A 15,627-nucleotide genomic window follows, 5' to 3' on the forward strand; every position below is an offset into this window, starting at 1 on the left:
GGTTGATGTCTTGACGTAGGGTCCAAGTCCTCTGGATCACGTTTGTTTCGAAAATCATGTTCCCGAAGGTTTCGTTCCGTTTGGACTTCGTTTGATATTCTTTTTCTGCGAAACTCTGAAATAGGCAAAAAGCAGCAATTCTGGGTTGGGCCTCCGATTAATAGGTTAGTCCCAAAAATAATATAAAAGTGTATAATAAAGCCCAATAATATCCAAAATAGGATATAATATAGCATGGAACAATAAAAAATTATAGATACATTGGAGACGTATCAAGCATCCCCATGCTTAATTCCTGCTCGTCCTCGAGTAGGTAAATGATAAAAACAGAATTTTTGATGTGGAATGCTACTTGGCATAATTTCAATGTAATTCTTCTTAATTGTGGTATGAATATTCAGATCCAAAAGATTCAAGACAAAATTTCAATATTGGCATAGAAATAATAATACTTCAAGCATACTAACTAAGCAATTGTGTCTCTTCAAAATAGCATGGCCAAAGAAAGTTATCCCTACAAAATTATATAGTCTGGCTATGCTCCATCTTCACCACACAAAGTATTTAAATCATGCACAACCCCGATGACAAGCCAAGCAATTGTTTCATACTTTTAGTGTTCTCAAACTTTTTCAATCTTCACGCAATACATGAGTGTGAGCCATGGACATATCACTATAGGTGGAATAGAATGGTGGTTGTGGAGAAGACAAAAAGGGGAAGATAGTCTCACATCAACTAGGCGTATCAACGGGCTATGGAGATGCCCATTAATAGATATCAATGTGAGTGAGTAGGGATTGCCATGCAACGGATGCACTAGAGCTATAAGTATATGAAAGCTCAACAAAAAGAACTAAGTGGGTATGCATCCAACTCGCTTGCTCACGAAGACATAGGGCATTTTAAGGAAGCCCATCATTGGAATATACAAGCCAAGTTCTATAATGAAAAATTCCCACTAGTATATGAAAGTGATAACATAGGAGACTCTCTATGAAGATCTTGGTGCTACTTTGAAGCACAAGTGGTGGTAAAAGGATAGTAGCATTGTCCCTTCTCTCTTTTTATCTCACTTTTTTTATTTGGGCCTTTTCTCTCTCTTTTTTTGGCCTCTTTTTTTATTTAGTCCGGAGTCTCATCCCGACTTGTGGGGGAATCATAGTCTCCATCATCCTTTCTTCACTTGGGACAATGCTCTAAAAATGATGATCATCACACTTTTTATTTACTTACAACTCAACAATTACAACTCAATACTTAGAACAAAATATGACTCTATGTGAATGCCTCCGGCGGTGTACCGGGATATGCAATGAATCAAGAGTGACATGTATGAAAGAATTATGAACGGTGGCTTTGCCACGAATACAATGTCAACTACATGATCACGCAAAGCAATATGACAATGATGGAGCGTGTCATAGTAAACAGAACGGTGGTAAGTTGCATGGCAATATATCTCAGAATGGCTATGGAAATGCCATGATAGGTAGGTATGGTGGCTGTTTTGAGGAAGGTATATGGTGGGTGTATGATACCGGTGACAGGTGCGCGGTATTAGAGAGGCTAGCAATGGTGGAAGGGTGAGAGTGCGTATGATCCATGGACTCAACATTAGTCATAAAGAACTCATATACTTATTGCAAAAATCTACAAGTTATCAAAGCAAAGTATTACGCGCATGCTCCTAGGGGGATAGATTGGTAGGAAAAGACCATCGCTCGTCCCCGACCGCCACTCATAAGGAAGACAATCAATAAATAAATCATGCTCCGACTTCATCACATAACGGTTCACCATACATGCATGCTACGGGAATCACAAACTTTAGCACAAGTATTTCTCAAATTCACAACTACTCAACTAACATGACTCTAATATCACCATCTCCATATCTCAAAACAATTATCAAGTATCAAACTTCTCATAGTATTCGACACACTCATAAGAAAATTTTATTATTAATCTTGAATGCCTAACATAAGTAAAGCAATTTACCATGCTGTTTTGTAGGACTCTCAAAATAATATAAGTGAAGCATGAGAGAACAATGGTTTCTATAAAACAAATCCACCAACGTGCTCTAAAAGATATAAGTGAAGCACTAGAGCAAAAACTATATAACTCAAAAGATATAAGTGAAGCACATAGAGTATTCTAACAATTTCCGAATCATGTGTGTGTCTCTCAAAAGGTGTGTACAGCAAGGATTATTGTGGAAAACTAACAAATAAAGACTCAAATTATACAAGACGCTCCAAGCAAAACACATATCATGTGGTAAATAAAAATATAGCTCCAAGTAAAGTTACCGATGGAAGTAGACGAAAGAGGGGATGCCTTCCGGGGCATCCCCAAGCTTTGGCTTTTAGGTGTCCTTAGATTATCTTGGGGGTGCCATGGGCATCCCCAAGCTTAGGCTCTTGCCACTCCTTGTTCCATAATCCATCAAATCTTTACCCAAAACTTGAAAACTTCACAACACAAAACTTAAAGTAGAAAATCTTGTGAGCTCCGTTAGCGAAAGAAAACAAAACACCACTTCAAGGTACTGTGATGAACTCATTCTTTATTTATATTGGTGTTAAACCTACTGTATTCCAACTTCTCTATGGTTTATAAACTATTTTACTAGCCATAGTTTCATGAAAATAAGTAAACAACACACGAAAAACAGAATCTGTCAAAAACAGAACAATCTGTAGTAATCTATAGCTAACGTAAGATCTGGAATCCCAAAATTCTAAAATAAATTTCTGGACGTGAGGAATTTATCTATTAATAATCTGCAAAAATAATTAACTAAATAGCACTTTCCAAATAAAAACGACAGCAATTCTCGTGAGCGCTAAAGTTTCTGTTTTTTACAGCAAGATTAAAAAGACTTTCCCCAAGTCTTCCCAACAGTTCTACTTGGCACAAACACTAATTAAACATAAAAAACACAATCAAAATAGAGGCTAGATAAATTATTTATTACTAAACAGGAGCAAAAAGCAAGGAATAAAAATAAAATTGGGTTGCCTCCCAACAAGCGCTATCGTTTAACGCCCCTAGCTAGGCATAAAAGCGAAGATAGATCTAGGTATGTTTAGTTGGTAATTCTTTAATGAGACATCTATCACCTTTAGGAGTTTCTTTCATTTTATCAATAATCAAACTTCTAGGCACAAAATTGAAAAAATCATTAGTAGCAAATGGTTCCTTAATGATAGCAAAAAGATTAGGATGAATACTTATGGATTTGAGATCCGCAGTTTCTTTGCTAGAGGATTCACCCTTATTTTTAGGAACATACATAAGCTTGGCAATTTTAGTTGGAGGACTTGGAGTATTCTTTACGGAAGAAAAAGCGGTTCCCAAGTTGGTAATGATACCCTCAAGTTTATCGATTCTAGTGGAATCATGATTTATTCTTTCATTAACTATGGGTTCCTTCTCCTTAATATTTTTCAAAGTGACTCCTACTTTAGATCCATATTGAGTAATTTGGTTGTGGATCTTTTTATCAGAATTTTCAATTAACTCTACGGTAGCAACTTTATTTTCAATAATTTCAAGTTTTTGCATTACATGCTCCAAAGTTAACATAGTTCCATTAACCAAAAGAGGGGGTGAGTCAAACAAATCTATCATAGCATTATAGGAATCAAAAGTGTGGCTACCCAAGAAAATCCCTCCGGTAATGGTATCAAGGACATATCTGTGCCAAGTAATAGCACCTACATAAAAATTGCGGAGAAGAATAGAAGTAGATTGCTTCCTGGTAGATCTATTTTGAGCATTGCAAATTATATACCAAGCGTCTTTTAGGTTTTCTCCTTCCCTTTGCTTAAAATTAAGAACTTCATTTTCCGGAGACAACAGAGAAGACAGGGGACTAGACATAATGACAAGCAAGCAAACCAACACACAAGCAGACAAGAGATGGGCAAAAAGAGGCGAATAGAGAAAGAGGAGGAGGACGGAGAGAGAGAGGGCGAATAAAACGGAAAGGGTGAAGTGGGGGAGAGGAAAACGAGAGGCTAATGGCAAATAATGTAACGCGGGAGATAAGGGTTTGTGATGGGTACTTGGTATGTTGACTTTTGCGTAGACTCCCCGGCAACGGCGCGAGAAAACCTTCTTGCTACCTCTTGAGCACTGCGTTGGTTTTCCCTTGAAGAGGAAAGGGTGATGCAGAAAAGTAGCGTAAGTATTTCCCTCAGTTTTTGAGAACCAAGGTATCAATCCAGTAGGAGGCCATGCACGAGTCCCTCGCACCTACACAAACAAATAAACTCCTCGCAACCAACGCGATAAATGGGTTGTCAATCCCTTCACGGTCACTTACGAAAGTGAGATCTGATAGATATGATAAGATAATATTTTTGGTATTTTTATGATAAAGAGAAATAAAGATGCAAGTAAAAATAAATGGCAAAGGAAATAACTAAGTATTGGAAGATTAATATGATGGAAAATAGACCCGGGGGCCATAGGTTTCACTAGTGGCTTCTCTCGAGAGCATAAGTATTATGGTGGGTGAACAAATTATTGTTGAGCAATTGACAGAATTGAGCATAGTTATCAGAATATCTAGGTATGATCATGTATATAGGCATTGACAAGTAAACCGACTCCTGCCTGCATCTACTACTATTACTCCACAGATCGACCGCTATCCAGCATGCATCTAGAGTATTAAGTTCAAGAGAACAGAGTAACGCTTTAAGCAAGATGACATGATGTAGAGGGATAAACTCATGCAATATGATATAAACCCCATCTTGTTATCCTCGATGGCAACAATACAATACGTGCCTTGCTACCCCTACTGTCACTGAAAAAGGACACCGCAAGATTGAACCCAAAGCTAAGCACTTCTCTCATTGCAAGAAAGATCAATCTAGTAGGCCAAACCAAACTGATAATTCGAAGAGACTTGCAAAGATAACAAATCATACATAAAAGAATTCAAAGAAGATTCAAATATTGTTCATAGATAAACTTGATCATAAACCCACAATTCATCGGTCTCAATAAACACACTGCAAAAGAATATTACATCGAATAGATCTCCACAAGAGAAGGGGAGAACTTTGTATTGAGATCCAAAAAGAGAGAGGAAGCCATCTAACTAATAACTATGGACCCGAAGGTCTGAAGTAAACTACTCACACTTCATCGGAGAGGCTATGGTGTTGATGTAGAAGCCCTCCGTGATCGATACCCCCTCCGGCGGAGGTCCGGAAAAGGCCCCAAGATGGGATCTCGTGGATACAGAAAGTTATGGCGGTATAATTAGGGTTTTGGCTCCGTATCTGGTAGTTTGGGGGTACGTAGGTATATAATTCGGGGCTGCGACTCCGGTTAATAGGTTGGTCCCAAAAATAATATAAAAGTGTATAATAAAGCCCAATAATGTCCAAAACAGGATATAATATAGCATGGAACAATAAAAAATTATAGATACGTTGGAGATGTATCACATTTCCCTTGCAATAAAAGCACTGAGTCTCAGGCTTGGGTCCATTCTTTGTCTTCTTCCCGGCAACTGACTTACTGGGCGCGACAACTCCCTTCCCGTCCTTCTTGAAGTTCTTCTTACCCTTGTCTTTCTTGAAACTAGTGGTCTTATTCACCATCAACACTTGATGTTCCTTTTTGATCTCCACCTCCGCTGATTTCAGCATTGAATATAATTCAAGAATGGACTTTTCCATCCCTTGCATATTGTAGTTCATCACAAAGCTCTTGTAGCTAGGTGGAAGCGACTGGAGGATCCTGTCAATGATCGAGTCTTTTGGAAGATTAACTCCCAGCTGAGACAAGCGGTTGTGCAACCCAGACATTTTGAGTATATGCTCGCTGACAGAACCGTTTTTCCTCCATCTTACAGCCGTAGAACTTGTCAGAGACTTCATATCTCTCGACCCGGGCATGAGCTTGGAAAACCATTTTCATCTCTTGGAACATCTCATATGCTCCATGCTGCTCAAAACGCTTTTGGAGCCCCGATTCTAAGCTATAAAGCATGCCGCACTGAACTAGGGAGTAATCATCACTACGCGACTGCCAGGCGTTCGTAACATCTTGAGTTGCTAGGAAAATGGGTGCGTCACCTTGCGGTGCTTCAAGGACATATGCTTTCTTGGCAGCTATGAGGATGATCCTCAAGTTACGGACCCAATCCATATAGGTGCTTCCATCGTCTTTCAGCTTGGTTTTCTCTAGGAACGCATTGAAGTTGATGGCAACATTAGCGTGGGCCATTGGGTCTACAAGATAGATTGTAAAGACAATTTTAGACTAAGTTCATGATAATTAAGTTCATCTAATCAAATTATTTGATGAACTCCCACTCAGATAGACATCCCTCTAGTCATCTAAGTGATACATGATCTGAATCGACTAGGCCATGTCCGATCATCACGTGAGACGGACTAGTCATCAATGGTGAACATCTCCATGTTGATCGCATCTACCATACGACTCATGTTCGACCTTTTGGTCTCTCGTGTACCGAGGCCATGTTTGTACATGCTAGGCTCGTCAAGTCAACCTAAGTGTTTCGCATGTGTAAAGCTGGCTTACACCCATTGTATGTGAACGTTAGAATCTATCACACCCAATCATCACGTGGTGCTTCAAAACAACGAATCTTCGCAACGATGCATAGTTAGGGGGAACACATTTCTTGAAATTTTAGTGAGGGATCATCTTATTTATGCTACTGTCGTTCTAAGCAAATAAGATGTAAACATGATAAACATCACATGTAGATCATAAAGTAACATGATATGGCCAATATCATCTTGCGCTTTTGATCTCCATCTTTGAGGCGCGGCATGATCACCATCGTCACCGGCATGACACCATGATGTCCATCATCGTGTCTTCATGAAGTTGTCTCGCCAACTATTACTTCTACTACTATGGCTAACGGTTAGCAATAAAGTAAAGCAATTACATGGCGCTTATATTGACTCGTGGGTCATACAATAAATTAAGACAACTCCTATGGCTCGTGTCGGTTATCATACTGATCGACATACAAGTCATGATTCCTATTACAAGAACATGATCAATCTCATACATCACATATATATAATTCATCACATCCTTTTGGCCATATCACATCACATAGCACACCCTGCAAAAACAAGTTAGACGTCCTCTAATTGTTGTTGCATGTTTTACGTGGCTGCTATGTGTTTCTAGCAAGAACGTTTCTTACCTACGCAAAAGCCACAACGGTGATATGCCAATTTCTATTTACCCTTCATAAGGAACCTCTTCATCGAATCTGATCCGACTAAAGTGGGAGAGACAGACACCCGCTAGCCACTTTATGCATCAAGTGCATGTCAGTCGGTGGAACCTGTCTCACGTAAGTGTACGTGTAAGGTCGGTCCGGGCCGCTTGATCCCACAATGCCGCCGAGTCAAGATAGGACTAGTAACGGCAAGCAAATTGACCAAATCATCGCCCACAACTACTTGTGTTCTACTCGTGCATAGAATCTATGCATAAACCTGGCTCTGATACCACTGTTCGGGAACATAGTAATAATTCAAAAAAATTCCTACGTGTCACCAAGATCAATCTAGGAGATACTAGCAACGAGAGAGAGGGAGTGCATCTTCATATCCTTGAAGATCGCTAAGCGGAAGCGTTATAAGAACATGATTGATGGAGTCGTACTCGAGGCGATTCAAATCGCGGAAGATCCGATCCAAGCGTCGAACAGACGGCGCCTCCGCGTTCAATAGACGTACAACCCGGGGACGTCTCCTCCTTCTTGATCCAGCAAGGGGAGAGGAGAAGTTGAGGGAGAGCTCCGGCATCACGACGGTGTGGTGGTGGAGCTTGCGGTTCTCCGGCAGGGTTTTGCCAAGCACGATGGAGGAGGAGGAGGTGTAGGAGGAGGGAGGCCTGCGCCAGGGGAAGGGTACGGCTGCCCTCCCACCCCCACTATTTATAGGGGAAGGGAAGAGGGGGCTGCCCCCCAAGATGCATCTAGAGGGGGGGCATCCAGGAGGGGAGACTTGCACCCCAAGCAAGGTGGAAGGCACCCCCTCGCCTAGGGTTTCCAATCCTAGGCGCCTTGGGCCCTTGGGGGATGCACCAACCCACTAGGGGGCTGGTTCCCTCCCATATTCAGCCCATTAAGTCCTCCGGCGCAGGTGGTCACACCCGGTGGACCCCCGGACACTTTTCGATGGTCTCGGTACAATACCGATAACCTCCGAAACCATTCCAGCGACTGAAACTGGACTTCCCATATATAAATCTTCACCTACGGAACTCCTCGTGATGTCCGAGATCTCATCTGGTGCTCCGAACAACCTTCGGTAACCACATACAATTTCCCATAACAACTCTAGTGTCACCAAACCTTAAGTGTGTAGAACCTACGGATTCGGGAACCATGAGACATGACCGAGACATCTCTCCGGCCAATAACCAACAACAGGATTTGGATACCCATGTTGGCTCTCACATGTTCCACAATGATCTCATCGGATGAACCATGATGTCGGGGATTCAATTAATCTGGTATAAAATTCCCTTTGTCCATCGGTTTGTTACTTGCCCGAGATTCGGTCGTCGGTATCCCCATACCTTGTTCAATCTCGTTACCGGCAAGTCTCTTTACTCGTCCGTAATGCATGATCCTGTGGCTAACTCCTTAGTCACATTGAGCTCGTTATGATGATGCATTACCGAGTGGGCCCAGAGATACCTCTATGTCATACGGAGTGACAAATCCCAGTCTTGATTCGCGCCAACCCAACAGACACTTTCGGAGATACCTGTAGTGCACCTTTATAGCCACCCAGTTACGTTGTGACGTTTGATACACCCAAAGCATTCCTACGGTATCTGGGAGTTGCACAATCTCATGGTCTAAGGAAATGATACTTGACATTAGAAAAGCTCTAGCAAACGAACTACACGATCTTGTGCTATGCTTAGGATTGAGTCTTGTCCATCGCATCATTCTCCTAATGGTGTGATCCCGTTATCAAAGACATCCAATGTCCATGGTCAGGAAACCACAACCATCTATTGATCAACGAGCTAGTCAACTAGAGGCTCACTAGGGACATGTTGTGATCTATGTATTCACACATGTATTACGGTTTCCGGTTAATACAATTATAGCATGAATAATAGACAATTATCATGAACAAGGAAATATAATAATAACTATTTTATTATTGCCTCTATGGCATATTTCCAACACAGCGAGCATTCCCCGGGGAGTCAAGAGGCTTGCAGATATACGTGGAAGCCAGGAATAGGGTGCGTGGCAGACGCGTGCGATGACTCTGGCAGCATCATCCGAGGAAACGCGGACAAGCCCGTGCTGGCCGCTGATAACCCACAAGTATAGGGGATCGCAACCATTTTCGAGGGTAGAGTATTCAACCCGAATTTATTGATTCGACACAAGGGGAGCCAATTCTCAAGTATTAGCAGCTGAGTTGTCAATTCAACCACACCTGAATAACTTAATATCTGCAACAAAGTATTTAGTAGCAAAGTAATATGATAGTAGTGGTAGGGGTGGCAAAAGTGATATTTTTGGTTTTATAGTGATTGTAACAGTAGCAACGGAAAAGTAAATAAGCGAAGAACAATATATGAAAAGCTCGTAGACAATGGATCAGTGATGGATAATTATGCCAGATGCGATCAATCATGCAACAGTTATAACATAGGGTGACACAGAACTAGCTCCAGTTCATCAATGTAATGTAGGCATGTATTCCGAATATAGTCATACGTGCTTATGGAAAAGAACTTGCATGACATCTTTTGTCCTACCCTCCCGTGGCAGTGGGGTCCTATTGGAAACTAAGGGAAATTAATGCCTCCTTTTAATAGAGTACCATACCAAAGCATTAACACATAATGAATACATGAACTCCTCGAACTACGGTCATCACCGGTAAGTATCCCCATTATTGTCATTTCGGGGTTAACGGATCATAACACATAATATGTGACTATAGACTTGCAAGATAGGATCAAGAACTCACATATATTCATGAAAACATAATAGGTTCAGATCTGAAATCATGGCACTCGGGCCCTAGTGACAAGCATTAAGCATAGCAAAGTCATAGCAACATTAATCTCAGAACATAGTGGATACTAGGGATCAAACCCTAACAAAACTAACTCAATTACATGATAAATCTCATCCAAACCATCATCGTCCAGCAAACCTACAATGGGATTACTCACGCACGGCGGTGAGCATCATGAAATTGGTGATGGAAGAAGGTTGATGATGATGATGGCGATGGATTCCCCTCTCCAGAGCCCCGAACGGACTCCAGATCAGCCCTCCCGAGAGAGTTTAGGGCTTGGCGGCGGCTCCGTATCATAAAACGCGATGAATCCTTCTCTCTGATTTTTTTTCTTCCCGAACACGAATATATGGAGTTGGAGTTGAGGTCGGTGAAGCGTCAGGGGGCCCACGAGGTAGGGGGGCGCGTCCCGGGGGGTAGGCGCGCCCCACCTTCGTGGACAGGGTGTGGCCCCCCTGATGTGGATTCTTCTGCCAGTATTTTTTATATATTCCAAAAATAATCTCCGTTGATTTTCAGGTCATTCCGAGAACTTTTATTTCTGCATAAAAATAACACCATGGCAATTCTGCTGAAAACAATGTCAGTCCGGGTTAGTTCCATTCAAATCATACAAGTTAGAGTCCAAAACAAGAGCAAAAGTGTTTGGAAAAGTAGATACGACGGAGACGTATCAGCCGCGGCCACGACGGCTTTGACGGGCCCGTGCTGGCTAGGGTTTAACCCTAGGTAGATCAGGGCCTCACTCGTTGCCGCCGCGACTCAGGCGTTGGTTTCCTCCTGCTGTGCGGCGGCGGTGAGGGCGGTGACTGCCGCAACTTCGTCCCTTGCGTCTGCCGCGTGCCTCCGGCCCTTCCGCTTGGCCGACTTGACTGCCCACTCCTTGGGCGTCAGCTGCTTCTTCTTGGGCGGCGCGGCGGTCTTGCGGAGGCGCGGGGCTTGCCATTGTCGGAGGGGGCGGAGGCGATGCTGGACGAGGCGAAGGAGGCGAGGCCGCCGGCGGCATCAAGGGCGTCGTCCATGGCGAGCGGCTAGGAGCGCGAGCAGGCGGGAGGAAGGGAAATGGTGGACGATTTGCCACCGACTGGCGGGCCACGGGGAATAGTTCGCGCGCGGGGCGCACGTCTGTCTCGTGTTTGTGCCGACGCAACTCAGGCTCAAAATTGGGCCGGGAACGGGTTGGCGGGCGGACGAAAATCAGACGCGCGTCCGTTTGAGTCGGCTCGTTGGGCCGACTTTTCTGTCCGTCACGACGCAAACAGACACACCGGAGACGAAATAGGTCGACCCGTTGGAGTTGCTCTTAAAGGCTCATGCTCCGTTTTGTATATAAATCAATGGAAATCATACCCTGAAACACAGTGGAGCTACAATTCCTCTGAATCGCCATAATTGGAAAAGCACGCCACGTTGCCCTGCTTAAACACCATTTGTCGAACGCAGGTGAAGATAAAAAACGAAGAAAAATATAAGCAGGAAATGTGAAGAAGCTTCTCATGAGCCCCCTCTCGCTATAAAACCTCCGCTCCTCCTTCCACTTCCTCAAAACCTTTCCATTAATCTCCCATCCACACCTACCCGGCAACCCCACTCCACACTATCTATAGCATGTTACTCCATTAGAGGAGGAGGTCCATAGGTCTAAGCTCGCCGGCTCTCCCAGCTCTCGCCTCCATCTCCATGAGCGGGAACCACGCACATTGTGCATTGGTAACTCCGTCGCCATACATCTAGGTTGGCTAGCTAGCAATCCCGGCCCGCCTCGGTCGATAGATCTCTCCTCGCTGGTAAACATGGAGCTGGCGACGATGGTGACGCTGACGCTGCTGGCCCTCTCGGCGGCGGCGCTGGTGCGGCTGCTGGTGGAGCGGTCCCGGCGGCGGCGGTGCTATCTGGTTGACTACGTGTGCTACAAGGGGACGGACGACCGCAAGCTCCCCACGGATCTGTGCGGCGAGATCATCCAACGGAACAAGCTGCTGGGGCTGGAGGAGTACAAGTTCCTCCTCAAGGTCATCGTCAACTCCGGCATCGGCGAGGAGACGTACGGCCCGCGCAACATCATCGCGGGGGGCGACGCGAGCCCCGACCGCGTCGCCGAGGGCATGGAGGAGATGGACGAGACGTTCCACGCCGTGCTCGACGAGCTGTTCGCCAGGTCAGCCGCGCCGGGCGGGCTGGGCCTGCGCCCCGCCGACGTGGACCTGCTCGTCGTGAACGTGTCCATGTTCTCCCCGGCGCCGTCCCTGTCGGCGAGGGTGGTGCGCCGCTACGGCCTCCGGGAGGACGTGAAGGTGTTCAACCTCACCGGCATGGGCTGTAGCGCCACCCTCATCGCCCTCGACCTCGCCAACAACTTCTTCAGGTGCCCTTGTTTTCTCCCCGCATCTCCAACCAGCATTATCTTCTCTGTTGCGCAACTAATACAACGGCTAGTGTCCAATAATTCAACGGCCTGGATTCAACCAGCACTAACAACTGATTGTTTTTTACGCTCGGCTCTCGCTCGATCCGGGTCCAAGCGTAGTGGTGCGACAAGCGTGCAGTCGGTGAGAGTTTGAGACGCCCGAATAGCGCATTGCATTGGCAGGCAAAAGCCTAAAGTTGGGCCGCAGTGGCCCCTAGCAATTTATTTGCTGTGCATCCGTCCGGTGAGCTATTCTGATCCTGATCAGACCATTTATCTTCTCTACTGTAGAGTAGTCGATTACAGCTTGCTGCTGAGCTGAGCTAGATGGCACTAGGTAGATGATCTTTCTCGTACCATGTCCATTGTCACCCGGGAGAAGAAAAACCTCACTGTGAAATGTATATGGCCGTCACGTGCCCAGGACAAGGACTCCCATTAAAGATGTATACATATTTTTCCCACCCGTGAACTTTGAAACCCAAGAAAGTAGACACAACCGCAGTACAGTACACTTTTTTTGAGGGAGCAGTACAGTACACTTTGCAGTACACCGAGCGGTACCTTGCTATTTTTAACAGCAATAAGAAGAACCATAAATTCCAACTCAAAAAAAAAGACCATAAATTCAGTGCCCACTCACCTGCCTCCCAAGACGAGCGGATCCATCTTACCCTGTAGTCCCATATGACCATCCTATCCACCATGTGATGCTAGATCAAATCATGTGATGAAGGGCCAAGATCGACGCAGAATAAATGTTAGTAACAGCGAGATGGTGAAGTTACCTGTCCCTGCCTGCATCGTGCAGTGTAGGCACCAGCTCTGCATGTTAGCCAACTGCCCTACCACTATTAGTAGTAGTACAGTACTGTGTAGTTTGTCCTGCATCGCTTCAATGCCGGCTCGCCAAGTTTGGTTCGCTTTTAGTAGCTGCAGTGCAGCAGCAGTAGCAGATGGGTGCAGGGAGACGGTGCGTGAATATGTTGACGTGGACGGTGGACGGACGAACCTCCTCTCCTCTGCCTCTTCTCTGCCTCTTGCGCCATAGCGAAGTGAAGAGCAGAGAGTAATGGCGTCCGGCATGGCAGACTGCGGCTCCGGCCATCTGCGTCCATGCCAAATTGCCAGTGTACTGTTCCATTGGCCTCAAGAATTTGAGACGGAAATGTTTCTTGTTTTTCGCTCTGCGAATCTGTACTACTTTCTAGTCTAGGGGTAAAAATTGATCCGTGTTTACAATGTGCATGGTAAAAATTGATCCGCAGAACGCACGCGAACAAGGTGGCGCTGGTGATGACGTCGGAGTCGATCGCGCCCAACTGGTACCCGGGGAACAGGCGCTCCTTCATGCTGGGGAACTGCCTCTTCCGCTCCGGCGGCTGCGCCTACTTCCTCACCAACTCGCCGCGGCTGCGCCCCCACGCCAAGCTGCGCCTCCGCCACGTCGTGCGCACGCACACGGGCGCCTCCGACGAGGCCTACAACTGCGCGCTCCAGATGGAGGACGACGCCGGCCGCCCCGGCTTCCACCTCGGCAAGGAGCTCCCCCGTGCCGCCGTGCACGCCTTCGTCAAGAACCTCCGCGTGCTGTCGCCCCGCGTGCTCCCGCTCCCGGAGCTCCTCCGCCTCGCCTACGCCACGCTCTCGGCGCGCTTCCTCACGCGCACCAACAAGAAGAAGCCCTCCTCCGCGCTCACCATCCGGATGAAGGCCGGGGTGGACCACTTCTGCGTGCACACCGGCGGCGCCGCCGTCATCGACGGCGTCGGCAAGGGGCTCACCCTCACGGAGCACGACATCGAGCCGTCGCGCATGACGCTGCACCGCTTCGGCAACACCTCGGCCAGCAGCGTCTGGTACGTGCTCTCCTACATGGAGGCCAAGAAGCGGCTCAACAAGGGCGACCGCGTGCTCATGCTCACCTTCGGCGCCGGGTTCAAGTGCAACAGCTGCGTCTGGACGGTGGAGAGGCCCGGCACCGACGCCGGCGTGTGGGCGGACTTCATCCACGAGTACCCGCCCAAGGAGATCAGGAACCCATTCATGGAGAAGTACGGCTTCGTCAAGGACATGAGCGCCTTGTGATCTGGCCCAGCAACTTCACGTACATGATCGTCACTTAATTTCTACGTATACTCGGTTGATTATTAAGATGAAATAGTACATGAAGGACAAGAAGAGGAACAAATAGTGTTAAGCTAAGGATTCATTTGCAGGTATACATCTATAGCTTATGATTCTTTTTTATGGTGGCCGTGATGGAGGAGCGGCGCATTATTGTACACTTCTGTGGGCCGCGGGGGATGTGTTGTTTTGTATTTTATTAAAGTTTTCGGTGTCCATGTTAGTTTTTTTTTCTGAAGAATTGGTTGTGTTGTTTTGTCCGTGTCGATGGATCTGAGTGTCCGGTTAATTAATCAATGGAATTTTTTTGTAACGATGTTTTTTCAATGAAGGTCATACCATATACCGGTACTCAATCATGATTGGTGGTATATTGGTCTTGCGGATATACCTTGCCTTTCATTTTCTTCTTTTTGTTGTTGCCAACCGACACAATGATATACAGGTAAGGGCATCTCCAACAGCAACCCGTAATTTTTCTCCCGCATCTGTTTGCGGACAAAGGGACCAGTCCGCGGATATGGATGAGGGAGTCCGCCATCCAACGTTGTTTGCATACATCCGGACAACAATTCAAACTAATCGGACGAAATTAATCTAAATCGGACGGATTTCATTGTAAGTTAGAACATAATTTACATAAAAGGTCGATATTTCGACCGTTTAACAAAATAAAAACTAAATAAAACATAAACCCTATACCGGATGACCATATCGTATGCGTGGCAGCCTTCCCCTGCCGCATTGTCGTCTTCGTCGATGCCATCGTCATTGTAGTGGTCCCTCCAGCGGTAGAGCAGCGCCAGAGGGCCACGACAGCCTTGTCTGGTGCCTGCCCGCCGCTCGCAGAGGAACCGCTCTAACTCCTGTTGCGCGGTACGGAGTGCCGCCGCAGCCACTGCCGACGTGGCCTTCGGAGCCCTAGCGGCTGCCTTGCCGCGACCGGTGTTGGCGGAGCAGTCGCTAAGCAACCACTCTCACTGATCTTGACGAGCTCGCCGTCAA

The 15,627-nt window shown here is 45.9% G+C and overlaps 1 protein-coding gene across 1 annotated transcript; it reads left to right on the top strand.

Annotated features, from left to right (window-relative positions):
• Positions 1–11,617: 11,617 nt before the first annotated feature.
• On the top strand, positions 11,618–14,973 carry LOC119268722 (3-ketoacyl-CoA synthase 12-like). Its single transcript, XM_037550420.1, has 2 exons — positions 11,618–12,453; positions 13,764–14,973. Exons 1-2 carry the CDS (start codon positions 11,882–11,884, stop codon positions 14,581–14,583), a joined length of 1,392 nt encoding a protein of 463 aa, XP_037406317.1. The 5' UTR covers positions 11,618–11,881; the 3' UTR covers positions 14,584–14,973.
• Positions 14,974–15,627: the final 654 nt, after the last annotated feature.

This window comes from Triticum dicoccoides, chromosome 1A, assembly GCF_002162155.2.
Source record: "Triticum dicoccoides isolate Atlit2015 ecotype Zavitan chromosome 1A, WEW_v2.0, whole genome shotgun sequence".
Taxonomy (NCBI): Eukaryota; Viridiplantae; Streptophyta; class Magnoliopsida; order Poales; family Poaceae; genus Triticum; species Triticum dicoccoides.